This window comes from Pecten maximus, chromosome 4, assembly GCF_902652985.1.
Source record: "Pecten maximus chromosome 4, xPecMax1.1, whole genome shotgun sequence".
NCBI classification, from domain to species: domain Eukaryota; kingdom Metazoa; phylum Mollusca; class Bivalvia; order Pectinida; family Pectinidae; genus Pecten; species Pecten maximus.
The window spans coordinates 20082617-20110100 of NC_047018.1; the positions used below are offsets into that span (position 1 = coordinate 20082617).

At 34.2% G+C, this 27484-nt stretch overlaps 1 protein-coding gene across 1 annotated transcript; it reads right to left on the reverse strand.

Moving 5' to 3' along the window:
* Nucleotides 1-9135: 9135 nt before the first annotated feature.
* LOC117325445 (doublesex and mab-3 related transcription factor 3, truncated-like) lies at nt 9136-14652 on the reverse strand. Its single transcript, XM_033881654.1, has 2 exons — nt 14098-14652; nt 9136-10648 (listed from the first exon to the last, which is right to left on the reverse strand). Exons 1-2 carry the CDS (start codon nt 14450-14452, stop codon nt 9846-9848), a joined length of 1158 nt encoding a protein of 385 aa, XP_033737545.1. The 5' UTR covers nt 14453-14652; the 3' UTR covers nt 9136-9845.
* Nucleotides 14653-27484: the final 12832 nt, after the last annotated feature.

Sequence of the window (27484 nt, forward strand, 5' to 3'; positions counted from 1 at the left end):
AGTTTGCAAACAATTTTTTTTTCCATTTCAGCAATGAACAGCGGTTTTAATGTTGTTATTGTCGATATGGCAGCAAGATGTATGGTGGGACAAATGGCATGGAACCCGTTAGGGTTCCCATACTACATTTGCCCACCATACATCTTGCTGTCATATCGACTATAACAACATTAAAACCACTGTTCAATAATTATATTTACATTGTCTCACCATTTCCATCAACTTTGAAAAAAAATCCCGCCTTTTTTAATGTCACATGACCCACTGGGTGTTATAGCCTGAGGCACTGGGTGTTATAGGCGTATGTTGGCAACTGCCTCTTAGCATTGTGTCAATGGGTAAATGCGGAGCAAATGTAAATATACCCCAATGAACCTAAAAAAATGACATCAATGCTTAAATAAAGTAAAATTGTTTAAATGGCACGCCTTTATAATATATTGTGTGAGATCATCCCAGGATATAAAGGCGCCATTGTATTAACGACTAATCAGGAGTCAAACGTTTTGAATAGACTGGATTGCCTGCCTTAGAAAGTACCATTTCTCTCCGCTAGGCTGCGCTCATGAATACTAAGACGTTGTATTTTCGAAGCGAAGCCTAGCGGAGAGTAGAAAAACTACGGCAGGTAATCCAGTCTAACGTTTTGAATCCGTCAGAATTACGTTTTCGCCTCCTTTTTCATCTCACAGAATACGTTTAGTTTATATACAATAAAAAGTCAAATATTTCAAAAGATCGCTTCAACATTACATATACATATTTATGATATTTTTACCAGTGAAATATCGAAAATTATTCATCCTATAAAAGTGATATTTTTCATTAGTGAAAATTATCACCTTTTTCTAATTTGACCAATCAAAACACGCTTTACAAACGACGATAGGGGAAATTAAAAGCTGACCCGGAATATATTTTGCTATGAAAATGTTATAAACAGAATGTCTAAAAGTATCTTATGCAATGCCAAATATAATTCACTCGTGCGGCAAATATTTGATATTTTTCACTCGTACTGCGCACATTAGCCCCACTCGTGAAATATATTTGGTATTACTGAAGACACTGTACGATATCCTCTATATTATATTGATCCCTCATTGACAGAAATTTACACGGTGAAGTAAACTTGTAATACTGAGGGGAAATCCAGTGAAAACTTGGTTAAGTTGGCCGAGTGCTGGACACATGGGTTAATGCCGTTACTTTAAGGGCCTAAGTGCTCTTCGACGTGTTTATTTTTTCATTGTCCTTCGGAGACAGCGTGCTGTAAATGATAGTCTTCGGTACACATCAGCTTTGTAGGTAGTCAACATTGCTACATGGCACTGTTGTTGACGACACATTGACCAAACATTTCGGGTGCTTCCTCGGAGTCTTATAACAACCCGGACACCGACGTTTGACCTACACTCTGACCACTAATCCTACTACCTCATTTAAATAAGTTTGACGTTATCACAAAGAGGTCTACTTGTTGGTATCCATTGCCGTACAAAAGTTGGTACTTAGGTGCTGTCATTTGGCACTTGATGGGATTTTACTGAAACCTGATCAGTGTACCACTCGATCTCTCTATAACAAGTGACCCCCTCGTTCTCAACTCTTTGCTGTTCATTTGAGACCTTTATCCACTTATGTTACTTTATATTAAATTATGCAAATTACAATTTGCTGTTGCTTTGTGTCTTTAGTATGTGTTTGTGGTTTATTTTGTGGTTGACAACGGTTTCGCTGTATTAGGATATTGGTATCAATATCAGCTCTCGGTTATTCAACTCTTCTACCACAAGATAAACTCGAACTCGCGAATTATATATCATTATCAGATCAATAATGGGAGCAATTGTTATGGTGGCTGATTTCGTCCATGTCACACTGTCGCATTGGTATAGAACGCCAAATTAACATACAATGTACAATGTATATTCAATTAATTGAACCTATCTTCAATTGAATTGAACCTATCATCAATTGAATTGAACCTATCTTCAATTGAATTGAAGATAGGTTCAATTAATTGAATATACATCTGTATGTTAATTTGGCGTTTCATTCATTGGCGCCCCTGCCAAGCGAAGAACGGCAATGCGCATGGCCGCGATCGGCCATCATACATGCACATTGTAATATTTTGTCTGAATATATATTTTTTTCTCTAGCAGATTTCCCCCCTATAATATGCTCGATTTTGCTTGTGTAATTTGCCTGTAGAATCAATGTATACAAGATTTGCATGATCGCAAATGCATTTTAATGTGATCCTCAGTATAACAGCGACGGAAGAAAAATAGTGTGATGTCATGATGAGGTCACAATAGCACACAACTACAATAGTGTGATGTCATGATGAGGTCACAATAGCTCACAACTACAATAGTGTGATGTCATGATGAGGTCACAATAGCACACAACAACAACAGTGTGATGTCATGATGAGGTCACAATAGCGCACAACAACAATAGTGTGATGTCATGATGAGGTCACAATAGCTCACAACAACAATATTGTGATGTCATGATGAGGTCACAATAGCACACAACTACAATAGTGTGATGTCATGATGAGGTCACAATAGCTCAAAACAACAATAGTGTGATGTCATGATGAGGTCACAATAGCTCACAACAACAATAGTGTGATGTCATGATGAGGTCACAATAGCTCACAACAACAATAGTGTGATGTCATGATGAGGTCACAATAGCGCACAGCCACAATAGTGTGATGTCATGATGAGGTCACAATAGCTCACAACAACAATAGTGTGATGTCATGATGAGGTCACAATAGCTCATAACAACAATAGTGTGATGTCATGATGAGGTCACAATAGCTCACAACAACAATAGTGTGATGTCATGATGAGGTCTCAATAGCTCACAACAACAACAGTAGTGTGATGTCATGATGAGGTCACAATAGCTCACAACAACAATAGTGTGATGTCATGATGAGGTCTCAATAGCACACAACTACAATAGTGTGATGTCATGATGAGGTCACAATAGCTCACAACTACAATAGTGTGATGTCATGATGAGGTCACAATAGCACACAACAACAACAGTGTGATGTCATGATGAGGTCACAATAGCGCACAACAACAATAGTGTGATGTCATGATGAGGTCACAATAGCTCACAACAACAATATTGTGATGTCATGATGAGGTCACAATAGCACACAACTACAATAGTGTGATGTCATGATGAGGTCACAATAGCTCAAAACAACAATAGTGTGATGTCATGATGAGGTCACAATAGCGCACAGCCACAATAGTGTGATGTCATGATGAGGTCACAATAGCTCATAACAACAATAGTGTGATGTCATGATGAGGTCACAATAGCTCACAACAACAATAGTGTGATGTCATGATGAGGTCTCAATAGCTCACAACAACAACAGTAGTGTGATGTCATGATGAGGTCACAATAGCTCACAACAACAATAGTGTGATGTCATGATGAGGTCTCAATAGCACACAACTACAATAGTGTGATGTCATGATGAGGTCACAATAGCTCACAACAACAATAGTGTGATGTCATGATGAGGTCACAATAGCACACAACTACAATAGTGTGATGTCATGATGAGGTCACAATAGCACACAACTACAATAGTGTGATGTCATGATGAGGTCACAATAGCACACAACAACAATAGTGTGATGTCATGATGAGGTCACAATAGCACACAACAACAATAGTGTGATGTCATGATGAGGTCACAATAGCACACAACAACAACAGTGTGATGTCATGATGAGGTCACAATAGCACACAACAACAATAGTGTGATGTCATGATGAGGTCACAATAACTCACAACAACAATAGTATGATGTCATGATGAGGTCACAATAACTCACAACAACAATAGTGTGATGTCATGATGAGGTCACAATAACTCACAACAACAATAGTGTGACGTCATGATGAGGTCACAATAGCTCACAACCACAATCATAGCAAAATATTACTTCATCGAACCACAATCAATGTTTACTGTGTATTATTTTTAGCCATTTCCTTCATTAACCTCCATGTACACATCAGTTTGTAAACACGACACACGTATTTGCGCCCTTTGGTGCTCATATTTATGCGACTTTGCACACACAGGTAATGTTTGCGTGTAATATTTTAAATGTTTTTTTTATATTCTTAACTCTTTTACTAGCTATGTATGTAACCTTAAGTAATTGGTGTAAAACAGGCTATGGTTGGGATTTATAATCACAACAAAAACGCTATGCGATGTGATTTTTACCGAACTGGTGTGATGTTTACCGAACTGGTGTGAATTTTGGCGAACTGATGGTATCAAATTAAGCGCAGGAGGCGTGACCGATATTCCAGTTCGGATGCAGAGCGGCAGAGTTTTGCGGATTTTCTGTACAAATATGATATTAATTCCACCAAAGTTAATCATAAATATGTGTGTCAACTACTTTTATTCACAAATAAATGTACAACACACATCTGGCGTTCGAACGAAGGAATGCCCCTTAAAAAAAAAAAATGAAAATCACACAACGGTCACTAGTCACTAGTCACGTAAATGAAAATGCAAAACATAACTTCTACAATATACAAATGTGAAAGCTACTATCAAATGGATTACGAAGCAATTTTACTTGGTGACACCCGTCCTAAATTTTAATGGCTATAAACTGTTTCGTGTACATTACTTACTTGTGCAAGGCAGGCCTGGTCCTTATCTCAACTGATACCGCTTCTATTTATATTCCGTTTTTTAGTTTCTTCGTATTTGGTTGGCACTCTTTGAACCAGTCTGTTCCGGTATATTGTCATATTTGTCTGATTTTCTTACAAATAAAATACATGTTGACAAATAGATATATACCCTCTGGGGTAATATAGGTCATAGTCGTTTCTAGGATTTTCATGGATGTTCGTATCGTTCGACCGAGTCACATAAGTATTTGCCGACATGGTTGTATTCGGGAAATTCCGTCGATTCCTCCGTTATATTTTTGTCATACCGGATGTAAAATTCGCACAAGTAGCTCATCTGTTACTCGTTCAAATGTTCAAGTTACGGGTTCAAGTTCAAGTTCTTTATTTCCTTGAGCCTTACGGCTCATCGGTTCAACAAATATATACATGTACAGAAATGATACAATACAAAATCACACACTCGCATACACACACACAACCGGACTAACACATACATTGTACAACAGGTAGAGTGTAGAAGGACATTTTTTTATACTAATAAAAAATCTGTTCTTTGTTTATTACTGTATTTAATATATTTTGCTAAATTTGAAAGATCTTTTTCTAGAAGTTGAATAAATTTGTGCATACTAGGTTTATTATAATAATATTTCTTAATAAAACGTTTTCTTAGGTCTAAATGAAATTCACATTTAATAATAAAATGAAATTCATCTTCAATGACTCGACTGTTACAATAGGAACAAATTCTTTGATTTCTTTCTAAGTTATTAAATCTACCAAAGGTAAATGTCCCTGTGTGACTAACTTGAGCGACTGACGTCATCTATTGGCGTAAATACTGACAATATTCGGATTGTTATCAGAGAATAGGCAGACCAACCGTGTGGTTTTGATACAAATACTACAGTCGCGACATTCTATACAAGTACGTGGTACGTGCAGCACGTGCGAATAGGCAAACATTGAAAGACTACCTGTGTATCACAGGGACTTGACACACATTGTTTTATATATCTTTTATATCTGGGGTATCTCTCGAGGAATTCGAGGTCTCTTCAGTTGTCTTTCCCCACTCTTGAGTTAACGCTGTTGTAATATCGTGGTTTATTACATTGTCAATTTGGTATCAGATGCCGATTTGTCTACATCCTATCTCGTGTTATTCCATGTAGATAAAACATCGTATTACAGGAATTTCAGACAATTAGATGTGTTAGAGACATTCCGTCAAGTTGTGGGAGAGTATAATATGATGTTATTTCAAAAATACGGTATTTATGACGTTGTGGTGAATATTATCGAGTAAGATGCTGGCTAAATTACATGAGACCATTCCTTTATTCTGTGCTCTGGTTTAGATACCGAAATGTATTAAAACAGTTATGGTACTTAATTGACCCATCGATATATACTGTGTTGTATTTTTTCTCGGTTTCCTGCAGCTGTGCTGTATTTTGTCCCTGTGTGTGTTGACGCTGTGCTGTATTTTTCCCTGTGTGTGTTGACGCTGTGCTGTATTTTTCCCTGTGTGTTGATGCTGTGTTGTATTTTGTCCCTGTATGTTGACGCTGTGTTGTATTTTGTCCCGGTATGTTGACGCTGTGTTGTATTTTGTCCCTTTGTGTGTTGACGCTGTGTTGTATTTTGTCCCTGTATGTTGATGCTGTGTTGTATTTTGTCCCTGTATGTTGACGCTGTGTTGTATTTTGTCCCTGTGTGTTGACGCTGTGTTGTATTTTGTCCCTGTATGTTGACGCTGTGTTGTATTTTGTCTGTTTGTTGCCATGTGTTGTATTTTGCCAATATGAACTGACGTGGTATATTTTGACTGTGTGTTGACGTTGTGGTATAATTTGTCCCCGTGTGCTAATATTGTGGTATATTTTGTCTGTGTTGACGTTGTGGTATATTTTGTCTGTGTTGACGTTGTGGTATATTTTGTCTGTGTTGACGCTGTGGTATATTTTGTCTGTGTGTTGACGTTGTTGTATCTTTTGTATGTGCTGACGCTGTGGTATAATTTGTCCCCGTGTTCTAATATTGTGGTATATTATGTCTGTATGTTGACGTTGTGGTATATTTTGTATGTGTTGACGTTGTGGTATAATTTGTCTGTGTGTTGACGTTGTGGTATAATTTGTCTGTGTGTTGACGTTGTAGTATAATTTGCCCCATCTGTTAATATTGTGGTATATTTTGTCTGTGTGTTGACGTTGTGGTATAATTTGTCTGTTTGTTGACGTTGTGGTATATTTTTTTCTGTGTGTTGACGTTGTGGTATATTTTGTCTGTGTGTTGACGTTGTGGTATAATTTGTCTGTGTGCTGACGTTGTGGTATAATTTGTCTGTGTGTTGACGTTGTAGTATAATTTGCCCCATCTGTTAATATTGTGGTATATTTTGTCTGTGTGTTGACGTTGTGGTACAATTTGTCTGTGTGTTGACGTTGTGGTATATTTTTTCTGTGTGTTGACGTTGTGGTATAATTTGTCTGTGTGTTGACGTTGTGGTATAATTTGTCTGTGTGTTGACGTTGTGGTATAGTTTGTCTGTGTGTTGACGTTGTGGTATAAATTGTCTGTGTTGACGTTGTGGTATATTATGTCTGTGTGTTGACGTTGTGGTATATTTTGTCTGTGTGTTGACGTTGTAGTATAATTTGCCCCATCTGTTAATATTGTGGTATATTTTGTCTGTGTGTTGACGTTGTGGTATAATTTGTCTGTTTGTTGACGTTGTGGTATATTTTTTTCTGTGTGTTGACGTTGTGGTATATTTTGTCTGTGTGTTGACGTTGTGGTATAATTTGTCTGTGTGCTGACGTTGTGGTATAATTTGTCTGTGTGTTGACGTTGTAGTATAATTTGCCCCATCTGTTAATATTGTGGTATATTTTGTCTGTGTGTTGACGTTGTGGTACAATTTGTCTGTGTGTTGACGTTGTGGTATATTTTTTCTGTGTGTTGACGTTGTGGTATAATTTGTCTGTGTGTTGACGTTGTGGTATAATTTGTCTGTGTGTTGACGTTGTGGTATAGTTTGTCTGTGTGTTGACGTTGTGGTATAAATTGTCTGTGTTGACGTTGTGGTATATTATGTCTGTGTGTTGACGTTGTGGTATATTTTTTCTGTGTGTTGACGTTGTGGTATATTTTTTCTGTGTGTTGACGTTGTGGTATAATTTGTCTGTGTGTTGACGTTGTGGTATAATTTGTCTGTGTGTTGACGTTGTAGTATAATTTGCCCCATCTGTTAATATTGTGGTATATTTTGTCTGTGTGTTGACGTTGTGGTATAATTTGTCTGTTTGTTGACGTTGTGGTATATTTTTTTCTGTGTGTTGACGTTGTGGTATATTTTGTCTGTGTGTTGACGTTGTGGTATAATTTGTCTGTGTGCTGACGTTGTGGTATAATTTGTCTGTGTGTTGACGTTGTAGTATAATTTGCCCCATCTGTTAATATTGTGGTATATTTTGTCTGTGTGTTGACGTTGTGGTACAATTTGTCTGTGTGTTGACGTTGTGGTATATTTTTTCTGTGTGTTGACGTTGTGGTATAATTTGTCTGTGTGTTGACGTTGTGGTATAATTTGTCTGTGTGTTGACGTTGTGGTATAGTTTGTCTGTGTGTTGACGTTGTGGTATAAATTGTCTGTGTTGACGTTGTGGTATATTATGTCTGTGTGTTGACGTTGTGGTATATTTTGTCTGTGTGTTGACGTTGTAGTATGATTTGTCCCCGTGTGTTAATATTGTGGTATATTTTGTCTGTGTGTTGACGTTGTGGTATATTATGTCTGTGTGTTGACGTTGTGGTATATTTTGTCTGGGCGTTGACGTTGTAGTATAGTTTGTCTGTGTGTTGACGTTGTGGTATAATTTGTCTGTGTGTTGACGTTGTGGTATATTTTTTCTGTGTGTTGACGTTGTGGTATATTTTGTCTGTGTGTTGACGTTGTGGTATAATTTGTCTGTGTGTTGATGTTGTGGTATAGTTTGTCTGTGTGTTGACGCTGTGGTATATAATTGTCTGTGTGTTGACGTTGTGGTATAATTTGTCTGTGTGTTGACGCTTTGGTATATAATTTGTCTGTGTGTTGACGTTGTGGTATAATTTGTCTGTGTGTTGACGTTGTGGTATATACTTGTCTGTGTGTTGACGTTGTGGTATAATTTGTCTGTGTGTTGACGTTGTGGTATAAATTGTCTGTGTTGACGTTGTGGTATATTATGTCTGTGTGTTGACGTTGTGGTATATTTTGTCTGTGTGTTGACGTTGTAGTATAATTTGTCCCCGTGTGTTAATATTGTGGTATACGTTCTGTCCCTCTGTATTGACGTTGACGTTGACTTCAGTGGTGCTATGAAACATGCTTATATTAAATCAGTTTTGAAAATAAAACAATGATATGTGAGATACTTAAACGACATTTAATCACATCAGATAGACATTTTATAATGAGGTAACTTCATTTACATAATTATATTTGTCGCACGAACAAAATTGACAAGATGTACAATGTTCTATGTTTCTATATCAATATTAGCACGAGTTTTCTATGATAATGAACATTATGAAAAAGCTACAAACATCTTTATAGCCAAAGATTACTTATACAAAGTTAGTAACCTTGTCTAACGAAGATGAGCTACATATTGCAGTACTTTCGATTTCCATACATTCATCACACACGTTGATCTATCATTTCTGGTTCATTCATTCATCACGTGACCAAAACGAGATTTAAAGAAACATGGACCACCAACGAAGCATTAGTGGATTCGGGTATATATACATGTATATCTTTCGTATTGCATATTTGGGTATACATATACAGTATATATATCGTTCGTATTGTATATTAGTCTCCATATTCTGATATATGTGCCTTCGTTGGCTGCATTCTCAAAATAATATCAGAAGGAACACTTGATTTACTCTAAGCCGGCAATGTTTCCGATATTCCGAGAAACTGCTACATACACTCAAACATATATATCAATAAATAAATAAAGAAGTTAAAGTTTACTTCCAGATCACTGGTACCTAAGCCTGAGAAATGTTAGCGTCCATTTCACATGAAGGAGTATGGAGAACAATGCCCACCGTCTTTCGTCATCGGTTTCATTCAACATCCCGCTCTTTCGCACTTTCATCCCAATTTTCCGCGTTTTGATTGCTTTCTTGCAGGGCTGCACGCTCGGAGGCTTTTTCAGCTGTTTTCCTAAAACAGTTCATATCCGTGATTCCAGTTCTGTAAGGATATAGGGAAAATGGACTACTCATAAAACCGGGTAAAGGGCCGGAAGTCAAGTGCGAAAAACTAGGGTATGGAAACTGTGATGTAGGCGGAAGTACGTCACCGGAACGAATACCTGAAGGAAACATCTGTGCTCGTAGTGCATCACAAGACATTGTGCTGACAGGTGATGTAAACGCTGAATGGAGACCTGTATGTGCCATTGGGGCAGGGGATGAGAAAGGGGTGAACGCCGACCGCATGCTACTGCCATTGGGCATTTTGGAGTTGAGCGACTTTATTGTATGAAGGGGTAATTGTCCAAAGTAGGGATGAGACCGGAAGTCCTGTTTTTGGCGAGGTGTCGTATGTTGTGTCATTAAGTTATCTTGAGTGGACAGGAATTGTTCTATTGCTTTGACGAGGTCCCCGTTACAACCTTGCAGCACGAGTTCCAATACAGATTTTCGCTGAAAGGGAAATACTCTCTCCAAAATCTCAAGGTTATTGAGGTGACCCGGAAGAAACGGTGTTGTAGAATGCAGGTCACGTGCCCGCGTTACGGCCGTGTAAGGAGAATAAGGTTTTTGTCGTTCGGATGTTTCCGTAACGTCATTGATAGATTCGGGTGATGAGGCTTCCACTCGGTCATCTTCGCTACTGTCTTCGGTAATCTTCGGAGCATTTTCTGTCAACACACGAAATAAGAAAACAAATAAGATTTTGATAAAAATGAAATGCCCATTCGTTATCATGATTTGTAAGTCAGGAAGTACCTATGAAGTCCACGTAAGTTATTTTGAAATAGATATCATCTTTAACTGTTAAATGAGTTCACAGCAGAAAACACCAACAGTAATAAAACGTAATTATAACTCAAAATCGATAAAGCGGGGGTATATATTGGATACCCTTACTAAAGTAAATAATGTCGAAGTACTGCTTACGTAACTTACAGGTGACTTTATATCCATAACCTACTGTATATAACAGGTGGTAAATGAAACTGAATACTCTGGAATTCGAAGGAAAATAACAGGTCTCGTTTCACTAGGGATTCAAGATTAAAATTTATAATAATGTATCAAATCAATTGTTACTTAAGTAAAAGTTATTTCAAACTTGAAACTGTCGAGTTCGCAAGTGTTGGACCTTTAAGTAAAGTGGCTAATTTCCCTATGTTGTATTTAATTGACATTCATTGTTGTTAAGTTTAACTAAACAATAACTACACCCCCTGTCCCAATAAACAGTAACTCTGTCACACGAAGGATACACACGGTTCATATCTAAACTGATACATTTAACACGTTATACAAACTTTCCCTACTGTCCCCAACTCCTCAGAGCCAACACAAGCAGACCTCACACAGGGCGCTCTATACACAATCAAACGACATACTAAGTCAATTTAATAAAAGTTTATATAAACGAAAGTCTTAGATTTTACAAAATATTTGGTTAGCCAACAAATGAGTTAATTAGTACCAGTAAGTATCATACATGACAAATACATAAAATTATTCTAGCATGAAGCCAGTTTTGTTACAATTCAGTTTATAATTTAAATTTCACAACTACCCAGAAGTGTGTGTTATCGTTGCATTTTAAGAAACTTTTTAAGCTATTAGATGTACATGTGGATGTATTAAATTGTGAGTACCATGTGAATCTATCCGGCGTCAACTGGAAATTGAGTGAAATAAACACGCCCATTATCATACAGCATTTGACTCTCGAGTTGTATATTTACACAAATTATTACTCCTGTAATAATAGTAATGCATAGTTTCATATAAAAAAACGACTCAGAGCAACAAAGGAAAAATGACAACGGTAAACATTGATGTTCTTTAATAAACCAGCCATTTAATAATTCAAACTGAAAAACACTTAATTCCAAGTTATCGTTCCGCAAGTTATGAAAATGCATCTTTAGATTTAGAGACTTCCTTACAATCTTCCCGCTAACATAATATTGAATTACTCATGTTAATTACAATAATCAGTCTTTACTTCTGATGTTTAATTCACATACATGAAACTAAATTTTAAAGAATGCAATACTAGAACTACTCCCGGGGAGATGTGTTTCCAATCGCCGACGGTGGTCGAGAAAACTTGGTTAGATAGAGGTGGTGAGGGAGGGTGAGGGGGTGGGTCTAGTTACAACAGTGATGTTCGCGGTCAGGATCACAGGGGACGGGGTAAATTCCTGCTAAATTATCCAAACAAACATGAACACCCTGTTTCACATGACACCGGGCGGACGTTCCCTGATCGATTGGTGTTCTCACATCAGTCGTGAGAATTCCCCGTATCTTTGTTGATATTACTTAGCACTAGTAACAAATGTATAAAACTATCACTCACAAATGGCAACAAGGATTATTGTAAATATGATTTCAATTAAATTCTAAAAAAAAAATCCATTCTGCTGTTTTTAGTTTTTTTTCTCACAACACTTAGAATATTACAGCCACAAAGAAACAGGCTTAGATTTTTCCTTTCACAGATTTAATTCGAATGATAATTTTATCTATTTCAAAATCTGACAATGAAACGTTAATTTAATTGAAAGTCCAATTCTATGTTTATGACATTGAATTACGGATACATATATCATTTATTTACTTAAATATCAATTTATTCATTTTTATTAATGAATTAATTAACTCATTCATTTATTTATTACTCTTATTTATTTCTAATTTTATGCAATATTTTATATTTATTGCTGAATATTCTTTTGGTGTATTACATTGATAAATTACAATGTATCAGTTGAACATCAAATTATACTCGCTGTGACAGTGCCGTGTCTAATGTTCTAAATAAAAGTCAAAACATGACAGGGATCACGGCAGTTTCTGGTCGGTTGTGTGTGTGATAAAATATGTAATTACAGAAATAAATCTTTATACCATAAAAATCTTAAATTTGTCCCTATTGAAATGACACGAAAACTTATCCAAACCTTCACACTTGTCTTTACGGTGGCTGATATGTGCCATTTCGTCCTTTAAAATCAAATATCTTAATTCTCGTCCTTTAACTGCTCTGATTTAGTAAAGAAAATCCATTGTAATACTGAAAAGATTTCAATGTTTAATTGTCATATAGGTTTTAGGCTTGCTAAATATATAAACAAGTATCACCTGTATGTAAATACTTTTTGGCCCCTCTTTGTGCCGGTTTTTAGAACATAAGCAGAGTGATAGTATACGAACCTAGGAAAACAATGTTCCGATTATTATCCAATATCCGTTGAAACAATTTTGACTTTCCCCCCAAACTTTCCACATCTATGACCTTAGCATCACTGACGAGTTCTAGAAAGACGTAACAGCTATAGCTTTTATCTAATTTCTTATTTAAATTAGCTAGTCATTTGTCTTTGTAAAATCATTTATGATAAAGTGATATAACTAAGAACAGATTTGTTAATACTATAGATATATAATCGACATACAACAAATTATTTTTTCACGTCTCTGTCAGACAGAGGTGGGTGTAACGACATTTTAAGAAAGTTTTACTTCATACAGAAATTCAGGACAAGTAGGGTGATCATCTCGCAGAAGGTAGCGGCTTTACAATAGATGGCGTATATAACAATAAATTTGATTTTATGATAACTTTTAAGTTTGTGCATTATTAGTCGGCTGGAGTACTTAAAACGTTAGTCATTTACACGAGAAAAACATTAAAATGTTAATGAAATATTAAGGCTTCAAAATGAATATGTTTAAACCCCTCGCATGTTTTCAGAGTGTGCACGTGAGCACAAAATAGAAGAGAATGGAACAGGGAACATATTGACGGAATGGTACATTAACATGTTTTTCTATCGCGTTTTAAAGTCAGTTACCATTAAAAGACTACGAAACTGAATAGTGCTTAACTATTCATTCATGATCAACATATATTTTCAGTAAAAAATGGGTAGAGACAGAACAGTTTAACCACAAATATATATATCATTCTTTGTTTTTGTTTTTTGTTTTTTGGGTTTTTTGTTTTTGTTTTTGTTTTTGTTTTGTTTCTTTTTAAGATTCAAGAACAAGATTAAAAGATAAATAAACAGGTGACTATTAGATGTTTTATCTGACAGACGTCGTATTACAGTAAACTTACCGATTGAATCTTCATCATCACATCGCCCGTCCTTATCGCCCTGGGGTGGGGATACTGTGCCCGGCCCCCACAGTGGACCGGAAGTCATCACGGGATTAATGTGGTCCTGAGCGCAAGCACGGAGCCCTAGTGCGATGGCGTCCTCGGCGGCCTGTTGGCGTTTTAGTGCGACCTGTGCCGCCATTATACGTTGACGTTCAGCAATCAGGTTACATTTCTGACATGCACAGTCCTTGAATTTACAGTGACGTTTGTGACCTTTGAGCCAGGAAACCATTCCGTGGTTTCGACAGCGGGCACATTTCGGTTTCCGGGAACCCTTCTCTGTTAGAGGGTATAACGTAACTGGGTTCATTGTCGCCTTTAGTTAATCACGTTTTAGTTTCTTGAATGTAATAATAAAAAAACGGATAGGATTTTTGTCCAAGTCTACCCGTAACATGTAACAACACCTCGTCAATGAGAAGTTCTTGGCCAATCTTTCTTCCAAGTTTCGATGTTCCTGTTTCAACTTTCGATCTTTTCCTGTCCGATTATCTTCATTCAAGTGATTTATTCCTCAATGTCACACCCTATTTGTAAATTGACGGAACATCTTGAAAGCCACGCCTTCGTTAGACTGAAACAGTAGAACGAATCGATGGCCCTACTTCCGATAGGTATGGGCTAAACGGCGTTAGATAAATATTGGCTTAAAGTACTGCTTCCCCATTGGTCGGTTTGTTTACAGTGAGTTAATCACAAACGAGGTCGCTATCATACGGCAAAATTTGATTGACAGATCGTCAAATAAGTGGGAATGTATTCATCTTTTATGTTACAATGACGTATACCTTTTTTAAAATGTATTCTATCAAGTCTATTCATATATCATCCCGTACTCAGTATTTAAATTAATTACAACATAGCCAGTTTGATAGAAAGGGCATAGTAGCACTCAATGGCAATGTAACCAAGTTTATTGACAATCGGATTTGACAGCCGTATTACAATTTAATTTATTTCATTTTCATTAAATGATAATTATAGCCTACTTGTTAGCTTAAATACACCATATCAATGAAGAAAGAGGGTCATTCAGAAGGGGGCGTGGCGCATCTAACTGTAAAATTAGTAAAAGTATTGAGCTTCCTAAGTTGTTACTTCAGCCCTTGTGTAACACTGTGAAATAGTATTGTTCTCGTCAATAAAACCACAAAGTGCACATTTTAAATACATTCTTTTCTGAAACGTTAGCTATAATTTCTTTTGTATATTTTTAAAAACTTGTTTGTATCGAATATTCATCCTATTTACTTAAGTGCGTGTGAAAAGACCATACCGTGTTTACTCGACATAAAATGCAAGTTTATCCCACGCAAAAATAACAATAAACGATTTAAAATAGAAAAATTTCACATGATCGTTTTAAAAAGCTTATTTTTTTCATATTGATATAAGTATATCACTAAAAATGTAGGTATTGTTTATTCTTCAGGGCCAAAATGACAAGTTGAAATTTAAAAATCCAGTGAAACATGTTTTAATCGATATCAATTTTGTTTCAAATTGTCATATTTAACTATCAATATATATAGTATAGCAATTATCATATAGGTTATATATCAACTATTATATATAGTATATCAACTATTATATGTATGATATATCTACTATTATATATATAGTAAATCAACTATTGTATTTAGTATATCAACTATTATATATATAGTATATCAACTATTATATATATAGTATATCAACTATTATATATATAGTATATCAACTATTATATATATAGTATATCAACTACATTGTATTATATATAAAGTATATCAACTATTATATATAAAGTATAGCAACTATTATATATAGTATATCAACTATTATATATATAGTATATCAACTATTATATATAAAGTATATCAACTATTGTATATAGTATATCAACTATTATATATATAGTATATCAACTATTATATATATAGTATATCAACTATTATATATATAGTATATCAACTATTATATATATAGTATATCAACTATTATATATATAGTATATCAACTATTATATATATAATATATCAACTAATTTATATATAGTACAGTGGAACTTCGTTAACTCGAACTCGGATAACTCGAATACCCCGCTTAACTCGAAGTACCTCGCCGGTCCCGGCCGAATTCTCTCTTTATCTTAGTAAAAAAAACTCGGATAATTCGAATTCGGATAACTCGAAAAACTCGGATAATACGAAGTAAAAATTTGGTCCCAACAATAAAAACCCTACTTGAAATGTTCGAATAACTCGAAGTATAATTTTCGTCGATCGGTGGCAAACGCCGACATTTTTTAAGAGCTAAATTCCGATTGTAATACTGAACATATCGGCACTACTAACCTACATGCTATTATAAGTGTTTCATAAATTCATAAAAGAAATTGTCGGTTGAATCTTATAACAACAAGTCTTGGTGATAAAAAGTACTGCTTTACTTACATCAGGTAATTTCCCAAGGCGGTCGCCGATATCAGTACACACGATTGTCAACAACTCATCTACCCGTTCGCTCAAGCGGAACTAATCTCTGACACACCGGTAGATCTACCCGGCTGATGTTTTTACAGGTGTAGAAATGACACAGTCACCGGCGCCTATTAAATCTTTAAACTGCTGAAACAATAGCGTAATTACTGCCGAGGTGTTCAGAGTACAACTGTAACGGTCAGTGCTGTCTATTAAATCGGGTAAAACGCCAACTCAGTTACAGTAACATTTTATACGCACATGCGCAGCCCAACTTCCGGTGCTAATACACATGGAAATGGCGTGGTTATCAATAAAAAGTAAGTAGGCCGATCAAACAGTATTTCATATATGTCCAATAAAAGGTAATGGTTCTGTTACGTTTTGTATGCAATCTGTGTTAAACTTAAACGGTTATTTGTTTTGACATTAATAACTTGTTATTTTGTAGAATTCCGTTTTATCGTTTACCTTTTGCAAACATGACTTGCACATCAGATCGTTATTGAAGTGACTAAGTGAAAGAAACTTTATCGTGACTGTATATCGGCAAAACTACACCAAATTACAAGTGACATAACGAAACATTACATATATATTTACATGTATTGACCAGTCTTCACACTAAACTGATGAGCGACAGAGCGAAGTTATAATGATTATATAATGTTGACAAATATTGACCAAACTTTTCACCAAAAACGATAACTCGCTTAATTCGAACACTCGGATAACTCGAAGTTTTTTCGTGGTCCCGTCGACTTCGAGTTAACGAAGTTCCACTGTATATCAACTATTATATATATAGTATATCAACTATTATATATATAGTATATCAACTATTATATATATAGTATATCAACTAATTTATATATAGTATATCAACTATTATATATATAGTATATCAACTATTATATATATAGTATATCAACTATTATATATAGTATATCAACTATCATATATAGTATATCAACTATCATATACAATGTATATCAACTATTATATATAGTAAATCAACTATTATATATATAGTATATCAACTAATATATATATAGTATATCAACTATTGTATATAGTATATCAACTATTATATATATAGTATATCAACTATTATATATATAGTATATCAACTATTATATATATAGTATATCAACTATTATATATATAGTATATCAACTATTATATATATAGTATATCAACTATTATATATATAGTATATCAACTATTATATATATAATATATCAACTAATTTATATATAGTATATCAACTATTATATATATAGTATATCAACTATTATATATATAGTATATCAACTATTATATATATAGTATATCAACTAATTTATATATAGTATATCAACTATTATATATATAGTATATCAACTATTATATATATAGTATATCAACTATTATATATAGTATATCAACTATCATATATAGTATATCAACTATCATATACAATGTATATCAACTATTATATATAGTAAATCAACTATTATATATATAGTATATCAACTAATATATATATAGTATATCAACTATTATATATATAGTATATCAACTATTATATATATAGTATATCAACTAATATATATATAGTATATCAACTATTATATATATAGTATATCAACTATTATATATAAAGTTCATCAACTATTATATATAAAGTATATCAACTATTATATATATAGTATATCAACTATTATATTTTTAGTATATCAACTATTTTATATAAAGTATATCAACTATTATATATACATGTATAGTATATCAACTATCATATATAAAGTATATCAATTATCTTTATAAGGTATATCAACTATTATATATAGTATATCAACAATTATATATATATAGTATACCAACTATCATATATAAAGTATATCAACTATTATATATATAGTATGTCAACTATTATATATAAAGTATATCAACTATTATATATATAGTATATCAACTATTATATATAGTATATCAACAATTATATATATATAGTATATCAACTATCATATATATAGTATATCAACTATTATATATAAAGTATATCAACTATTATATATAGTATATCAACTATTATATATAGTATAGCAACTATCATATATAGAGGATATTGAATTGTTTGCCGTTGAATATAACATATATTTCACGAGTATTACAGAATATCGATATTTTCACTGCTCATCGCTGCAGTGAAAATATAAGTTTTATTAGTTTGATAAATTTCTTAATTGCAGTTTTGCCAGTAAAATATAGAAATTTATCAAACTAATAAAACTTATATTTTCACTGAAGCGAGGAGAATTGAAAATATAAGATTTAGCAGTGAAAATATAAGTTTTGCAGTGAAAAAAATAAGTATTTCGTTTTTGACCAATTAGAGCGAACCTTTCAATTCACCTCATTGAAACTTGCCGATTTTTCTTACCCAAGTGGAGTAACGTCACAAAGAGATGACGTCATGAATTATGTAACTGATTCCCGCCCTTTTTCCACTATTAATTTTTCGATGTTTTTAAGTGTATAAAATGCAATAAAAAGAAAAATTAATGGTTTCCCATTTAATATAACATATATTTCACTCGTATGACAGAATATTTCGATATTTTTCACTCGTGCTCCGCACTCGTGAAAATATCAATATTCTGTCATACTCATGAAATATATGTTACAATGTATATTAAACGGGAAAACCATACAATATCCTCTAAATATTTCACTGGCAACAATACAATAACAACTATAGATAGTAATTCTAATACAGGATTTACACGTAATTATTTCATCTCGCCTGTCCCGCTTTGTCGGTATGTTAATATAAACTTTTAAACAAACTCCATTAAACAAAAATCATTAAAATTTCATTCTTTTTCCAAAACAACTGAAAAAAAACATCACCACTTAATAGTATGAAATCAATCTATATGCATTATATACAAATATTGATGGATTGCAAAACTAATATCAAATTCCGCCTAGCCCCAAAAATCACTCCCTTTGAAAAGTGAGAAGAAAATAAATTTGATTTATCATAGAATTCATTCTAATTTGGTTATAAATTGATTTCTAAAATAATTGGAGACGCAATAGAGATTTTATATCAATTTCTAAAATCTAAGGTTTTAATCACAGGATAAAATGGAATCCATGTAATCTGTAGGATGAGATGTCCGTACTACCATGTAACAACGTTCCAGGTTTGGTTGAAATAACATTGATACTTTTTGAGAAACTGAGCTGAAAACAAAACTTTAAAGATACCCGCCATCCCTACTTTCCAGTAACTGGACCATATATTATGGATGATATTCTTTTAAATAAAGGCTGTGTTGAGATATCCACTTTGTGATCTAAGTATACACCAAGTTTGGTTAAAATTGGAAAAATAACCTCTTCGCAGCCGAGTCAAAAACGGTAGATTTACCTATTGTATCAGTACACACACAATGTTAGTCTAAACAAAAGTCGACTAAACAACCATATATATGGGAGTCTCAGTTCTGTTTAAACATATTCCCTTGTCATAAAACAAAAACATTTTAGCAAAAGACATTGAACTTTTATCAAGTCCTTTCCTACACAATTAAAAACATGAATGTTATCTCAAGATATATATTGTTATGTTGGCATATCAGGATATCTATTGTTATGTTGGCATCTCAAGATATCTATTGTTATGTTGGTATCTCAAGATATCTATTGTTATGTTGGCATATCAGGATATCTATTGTTATGTTGGCATCTCAATATATCTATTGTTATGTTGGTATCTCAAGATATCTATTGTTATGTTGGCATATCAGGATATCTATTGTTATGTTGGCATCTCAATATATCTATTGTTATGTTGTCATCTCAAGATATCTATTGTTATGTTGGTATCTCAAGATATCTATTGTTATGTTGGCATATCAACAGATCTATTGTTATGTTGTTATCTCAATATATCTATTGTTATGTTGTCATCTCAAGATATCTATTGTTATGTTGGTATCTCAAGATATCTATTGTTATGTTGGCATATCAACAGATATATTGTTATGTTGGCATCTCAAGATATCTATTGTTATGTTGGCATATCAGGATATCTATTGTTATGTTGGCATATCAACAGATATATTGTTATGTTGGTATCTCAAGATATCTATTGTTATGTTGGCATATCAACAGATCTATTGTTATGTTGGTATCTCAAGATATCTATTGTTATGTTGGCATATCAACAGATCTATTGTTATGTTGGTATCTCAAGACATCTATTGTTATGTTGGCATATCAACAGATCTATTGTTATGTTGGCATCTCAAGATATCTATTGTTATGTTGGCATATCAGGATATCTATTGTTATGTTGGCATCTCAAGATATCTACTGTGATGTGGCATTACAAGATATATATTGTTATGTGTACGTGTAATCAAAAGGAATTGAACAAGACACACAAGATATAACAATATAGGACACGGTAGCTTATAACAACGTGAATTGTAATAGTCAGGTAACCGGGGTATGTTTGGTTATGTCAGTTTCTGATATAGACGTTTCTTATATTTAGAAAGTTCGCAAAACCTTAATAATGATATTTTTAAAATCATCGCCTCGCTATTATTGCTGCCATCTTTCTGCTTTGAGATGTCTATTCTGTTATTATGACTTCAGCTATACAAATCGCCCGATATACATGTACTGTAAACCTCTTTATAATGTCAATTATCTGTAAGGCAAATCATGGCAGTATACCGAAGTTGTGATGGAATGTATTTCCGTACAGATATTATTACATCAGGTTTTATATCACAAACTACACACCCTCAGATTTTCGGGGTTGTCTTTATACATACGACCAATCGAGAACATAACACTTGGAACTCTACAGATTTGGAAAATTGATTGCTCAAAGAAAGAAAGAAAGAAAGAAAGTGCCTTGACACTTGTTTCTGATTCCTTTTTGTATCATTAATATGTTGTATTTATATTGTTAAATGGAAATTGACAGATAAAACACAGTTTAAACTAAAGAGATCAACCAACCAATTGTTTTCCCATAGACCTTAGTGTTAACGTTTTGGATTATTTCATTCAAATTCTTGAATTGAATATGACGATTATGGTTTATAACAAAAGTTTAGGGTCTGATATAACACCTAATCAAAAAAAAAAGTTGGGTCCTTCAGCTCAAATTTTCTCCAGGGCAGCCATTTTGAAAATAGGTGAATTTCGCAGTAAAAATTCTCAAAAATCTTAAATGTTTACCTGTTTACTATTATTACGTGAACTTTTGGGAAAAAAACCAATCGGACTTAAGAAATTTATATCAACATTTCTTATTGATAGTTACCTATCAGGCTACATATCTATTTTCTCACTTCATAACATACTGGCCAATCAGTGGCTGCCAGACATTTTATCCTTGGCTCAACGTTCTATACACAGGGGCTGTTTCAAAAATATATTTTTTCAATTGGTTGGTTGTTCCCTATAGAAAGAAAGAAATCTACATGTGACTTTGTGATTTTGGTGATGATGGAAAATCATCCCATGGTGATAGTACACTAGGTTATAGCACAGGGACTCGGTTCCAATTCCCGGACCTACGGCCCATATATTCCTATGTAAATATATCAAGCGACTGAATTTCTGTCAAGTCCCTGTGGATTAGACGTTACATACGATATTAAGAAAAACAAATAGAGCTGTACAAGTATTATTAATATCCATTAATTTTAAGATCAATTTGTCTATACGAAAAGATATTAGATAAAGTCAATGTAACTGATTTGTTATTAGCCAGGGGGTCGCTGTTATAGACATAAGTAAAATATGTATATAGTTTGTGGGGTCTGGATCCTGCCAGTGTGTAGAATTATATACACATTATCGAGAGGAGGGGTGGGAGAGAGGAGGCGGAGGGAGGACAGGGGGTAGAAGAGAGGAGGGGGAGGGAGAGAGGGGGGGGGGAGAGGAGGGGGAGAGAGGAGGGGGAGAGAGGAGGGGGAGGGGGGGGGACAGAGGAGTATTATTTCAGTAGTTGTGTGTGTATATGTGGTCAATCTGGATTTCATTTGGAACTCCGTCGAAACGTGACGTCACAGTACCTCCCAATACCTCCCACGGTACAAGGGTGACGAAGTAAAATCCATAATACTTCAAATGCTTCAATGCATTGATGATTTACAATATTAGTGGTACATTTGTATTCGTTTTAATATTTTGTTCATGGTGTTGTTTGATGTGGTTTGATAATAATTGTTTTGTTTATTTGTTTCATATTGTTGTGTGTTTGTTGTTTTTGAATGCATGCATGCTATCAATAATGAATAAAATATAAAACTCGCGAGATATATATATATATATATATTTTTTTTTTAAACATCAAAAGTACGTCAAACGGAGTACCTGTTTATTAACATTATTTACCTGTTTACACGTACTCTATATGTTGTGGACAGTTTTATTTTTATTTGTAGTAGCCTAATCGCTTCAATAAAAGAAAATGATAATTCAAAATTGTTATCAGACGTACATTTGTATTCAGCATATTTATTTAATTAAATATCGGTATTGTCAAAAATATTTCACCTAATTTGATTTGAAAATAATTCAGTAACGTGATCGGTACTATATCATTAAAGAAATGTTAAACATATACGTAGTTCAAGGTGGGCAATCTCACTCATTAAAATTTAATGATTTTTTGAATACCGATGAAACAACCTAGAACTTCAAATATTGTGTAACAATCGGAGGAAAATTCGACTATTCTCAATTACGCAATCAGTTAAAACATACATGAAAAGGCAGACCTGCGATAATGATAACTTTATCACGGAAAGAAAATTCTAATTACTGAGTGAGTAGAACTTAACTAATTACATACATATAACGACAAATTAAAGTTCGTTAATATTGAACTATTCTATCATCAAACTGTTCAAACACTGGTGGATATTGTCAGAACAATCCTGACTTGAGCATAATGTATCGCCATTTAGTTACAAAAAGGTTTTTATCAGCCATTGGTAAAAGGGATTGTAGAATACACTAGTCGTTTGACAGACAGATAAATACGGGTTTTTACAGTCACTATATGATCTCAATGACAAGTCTACCCCTCCCACGTACAGTTTCTATTGGATTCCCCCCGGGAAGAATTAAATTTCCTTTGAGTATTTCTCCTTTTCGAACGCCGTAACACTTACAATTATATACTTTACGCTATTGTGTATCAGTTGGTGATTTAATCAATTTCAGCAAATACTCAACGAGGATTCAATTATAAATATATTTTGAGCTAGTCTTTAACTTATCAAGGTATGTTCGCTAAACCACATAGCTCATTGAGGACAGGTGGTGTCCCCATTTCGGAAACAAGAGAGGAGACTCGGAACACCTCTAATGATTTCTATAATGTCATGATATGCACAGTTTTCGCCTTTAGACAACAAGAGAAAAACTTATCAGTAAATATGCACGAAATCTGTGACCTATTTTATACTGCCAGAAAATGGTGTTATATAACGCGTTAAACGATATAGGGAGGGATACATGTAAATAAAACGTACAGGGGACTGTGACGTAAATGCGGCGTGCATGTCGGCAGATACGTGGCATAGATATATCAAGTTTATTTAGCACATAAATACGAGCGTATACTTAACAAAATAAAGGGTTCAATATAGAAAGTTAAAAAAAAAAAAAAAAAAAATTGATTTCAAGTTTGATGTGATATATCCGGTACTGACTAAATTAAACTGAAGTCATGGGTGGAGTTTGTTTTTCTTGAGTTAATGAAGTATCAGTATTATATATAAACATGTAACCATTTAAAACTATATACATTTGTAACTCCGTCCAAGGTTCTGTGACTAATAGTAAACTGTAACACAGTAAGTCACGAGTGATGTGACGGGTAGATTAAAGAGGGGAGGCAACTCCGGATTGAGACGGATATAGAATACTTAATACCAATAATAATCATTTGATTAACAATACATTCAAAATTGCAATTACGTATTTTCAGGTTGCTTTTATTTATGTTTTACATATGATCTTAGATAATGTTTATCTTTTCTGGACATGGTCTAGGTGTGTAATGTCAGTTGCATTAATGCCGATGTGAAAATAGAAAGTGAAAGGCTCAATACCGAACCTTGACGAACTCCTGCGTTTTGTTTAATGAACGATGATAACTTGAGTATATATTGAAACGCTAATAATGGCGAACCCGGTTCTCTCTGGTGTCCAAATAACGAGGATTATTTAAAATAGGCTACATGGTTAATAATTAAACACAATTTGTCGAGTGGTGTAGAATGATACCATTGTGTCTAAAACACAGAGTGTACGTGGAAGATAACGGACAACTTTGGCGAATTAATTTGTAAGACTGTCTCATATCCAAACAATACATATCGATTAAATTTTTACTTTTTATCAATCAAGGGGCCGAGTGGTTCAGTTGTCCCTGCCGGGGAGGATTAAAATTTTCCAGGAAAAAAAAGGTGTCCCGACACTCATCACTAGCCCTCCACCTCTTGGTCGCGAGTTCGAAACCCACACGGGGCAGTTGCGTGTACTGACCGTAGACCGGTGTTTTTTCTCTGGACGTTAAACAAAATAAACCATATCAATTATTATCAAGTTTATCATCATTTATAAAGAACAGAAAATTGTAATACGAGAATGACAATGGACAGTTTAATTGGTATTGATTACCGTCAACAGCAAAGGTAATGGGAAGTTTTCAATGCTGCGTGATAAGCCCTTTAGATTGCCTGGGGTTTTCTTCTTATCACAGTTCAACAAAATCAATAGTTTTAAGTAATTTTCATCTTGTAGATAAACACAGGGATGCGAAATGAGATCTATTATGAGTCCCGATATACAACAAATCTTGACTATTTACGGTCGGTGATTTTCAATATTAATTTATGACGTCACAGTGAGAAGGTCATCATGATACCGGTCCGTTCCCAATAAAATGTACAAATTTCTCAAAAAAATTATGGCACTATGGAACGCTCATTGATTTTAAGTGTTTTCAAACAGAAATCAAAAATCTTATCTAATATTGAAGGGAAAACATGCACTAAGTGTATCGCGGTTTAATTCCAAAAATGTGAAAAAAAACATGTATCATGATATTATAAAACGTAGAACTCTTGATATCGTGACGTAGTACACAGGTACAAGAGGGCATGATCATTTTACGATTTCTCTCACCAGGTTAGGTGGTCCAACATCCACACCAGCAGTGAGAGGTTTGTTTGGTAATAATTGAACAAAATAGGATAAAATTGACAGTATCACCCATCATGCTACTATTTGTGAAAACATTTCCAGCCATTTGACGCGAAACACATGTTACAGTAGGGCCAATATTGGCCTGGGGCGAGGAAAAACTAATAAACAGTTCGGCTTCAGATACACACCAATACCATCAAAACGACCGCCATGATACTATGACATTTCCAGATTCCTTCGCCAGATAGTGAGAAATTCCTACTTTGTTTGGTCTCTAAGCTCAACAGAAGATGTCGGAAATGTGTTTTAGATTTGTGTAAAGTCAAGGTTGAGGACCTCCAAGTCGAACACACGTAGTTATATACACTGCAGTATACTTCAATACAAATCACGTTTTCGTTTACTCTGTTATCATGAAAACCCGTCATTTCAGATTGTTTTCAAACGAGGACTTTTGTATGATTTTAATAAAAGCACTAAAACCAAAGAGTTCTTCAACAGAAAGTAGTTAAATTCAGCGGGTATGTATCCGTCCTTGTTAGGAAATAAATATCATGTTGATAATAAGACATTTACGCAATGACAGAAGAAGCTGACAAATCGCTAATTTGGCACTAAAATGATCTGTGACGATGGCAAAAATATCTGGGCTTTGTGTAACACGTTGGATTGAACACGTGGGAAGTGGTGTTTGTAAATGGCATGGGGTGTCCACTTAACGATGTATATACATCTCCAATCACATCTTATAAACTCCCAACAGTAGTGTATAACCCGGCAAATATCTCGGATAAACGTTTCTTTGTAAACCAAATTTCCAGAAATCATTGTTGCATCAACCGCGTACCTGCTCACCATTTTTTTTTTAAACAAGTAGATGTTTCTACTGACGTAGATTTCTAAGAGTGTTCACCTTCGGACTTTTTGTCAAAACATTTTAGAAATTAGAAATATCTTATTGAAATTCTCAGTAAGAAAGTTATTCTAAATTTTATTTTTTTGGCGATTCTACAGAAAATAAAATAATTTAAAAGCTAAATATTCATATGTATCTCAACTGGAAGAAGATAAATGCTAAATATCCACGTATATCACTTGAGATGTCACCCTTTGGCTTGTAGAGGGATCCCCACTGGTAAACGTTTTGGTAGTTCGGCGGTTTCGTCTGGGTACACAAAATATCCATCCAAATTAGGTTAATAGAACTATAAGAATATGCTAATAAGGCGATAAGGACAGAAAGAGGATTTTTAAAACTTGTCTTTTAATTGAAATATGGCATTGGCAACAATGTTGAGTCCGATTTATCTTTTCCGGGCAAATAATCCATACACGACTTTGCCATTAGTTGTACGTGGTATCGAGGAGGGTAGATACCCGCATATTTATTTAGAGGTTGATATGTGAAGTTTACGACCCCCTGTAAGAACCGTAAAGTTAGCGGCCGATCGCACCCTGGTGGCAGATACCAAGTAGGGAAGGGCGATAATTAGCCTATGTTTTGTAGCATTTTGTTTTAAAGTGTCATAAGCTTATCTGTCCTGTTGCTACATTAATGGACATTGTTAACCGGACAATAAGTAACCCCGTAACTACCTCCTGAGGTCTATATATACCGACAGGGTATAGACGTGGTCTGA

Coding starts and splice junctions, on each gene's coding strand:
- LOC117325445 (XM_033881654.1), bottom strand. CDS start 14,452: ATGAACCCAGTTACGTTATACCCTCTAACAGAGAAGGGTTCCCGGAAA. Junction 10,649..14,097: donor TGATGATGAAGATTCAATCG/GTAAGTTTACTG, acceptor GTGTGTTGACAG/AAAATGCTCCGAAGATTACC.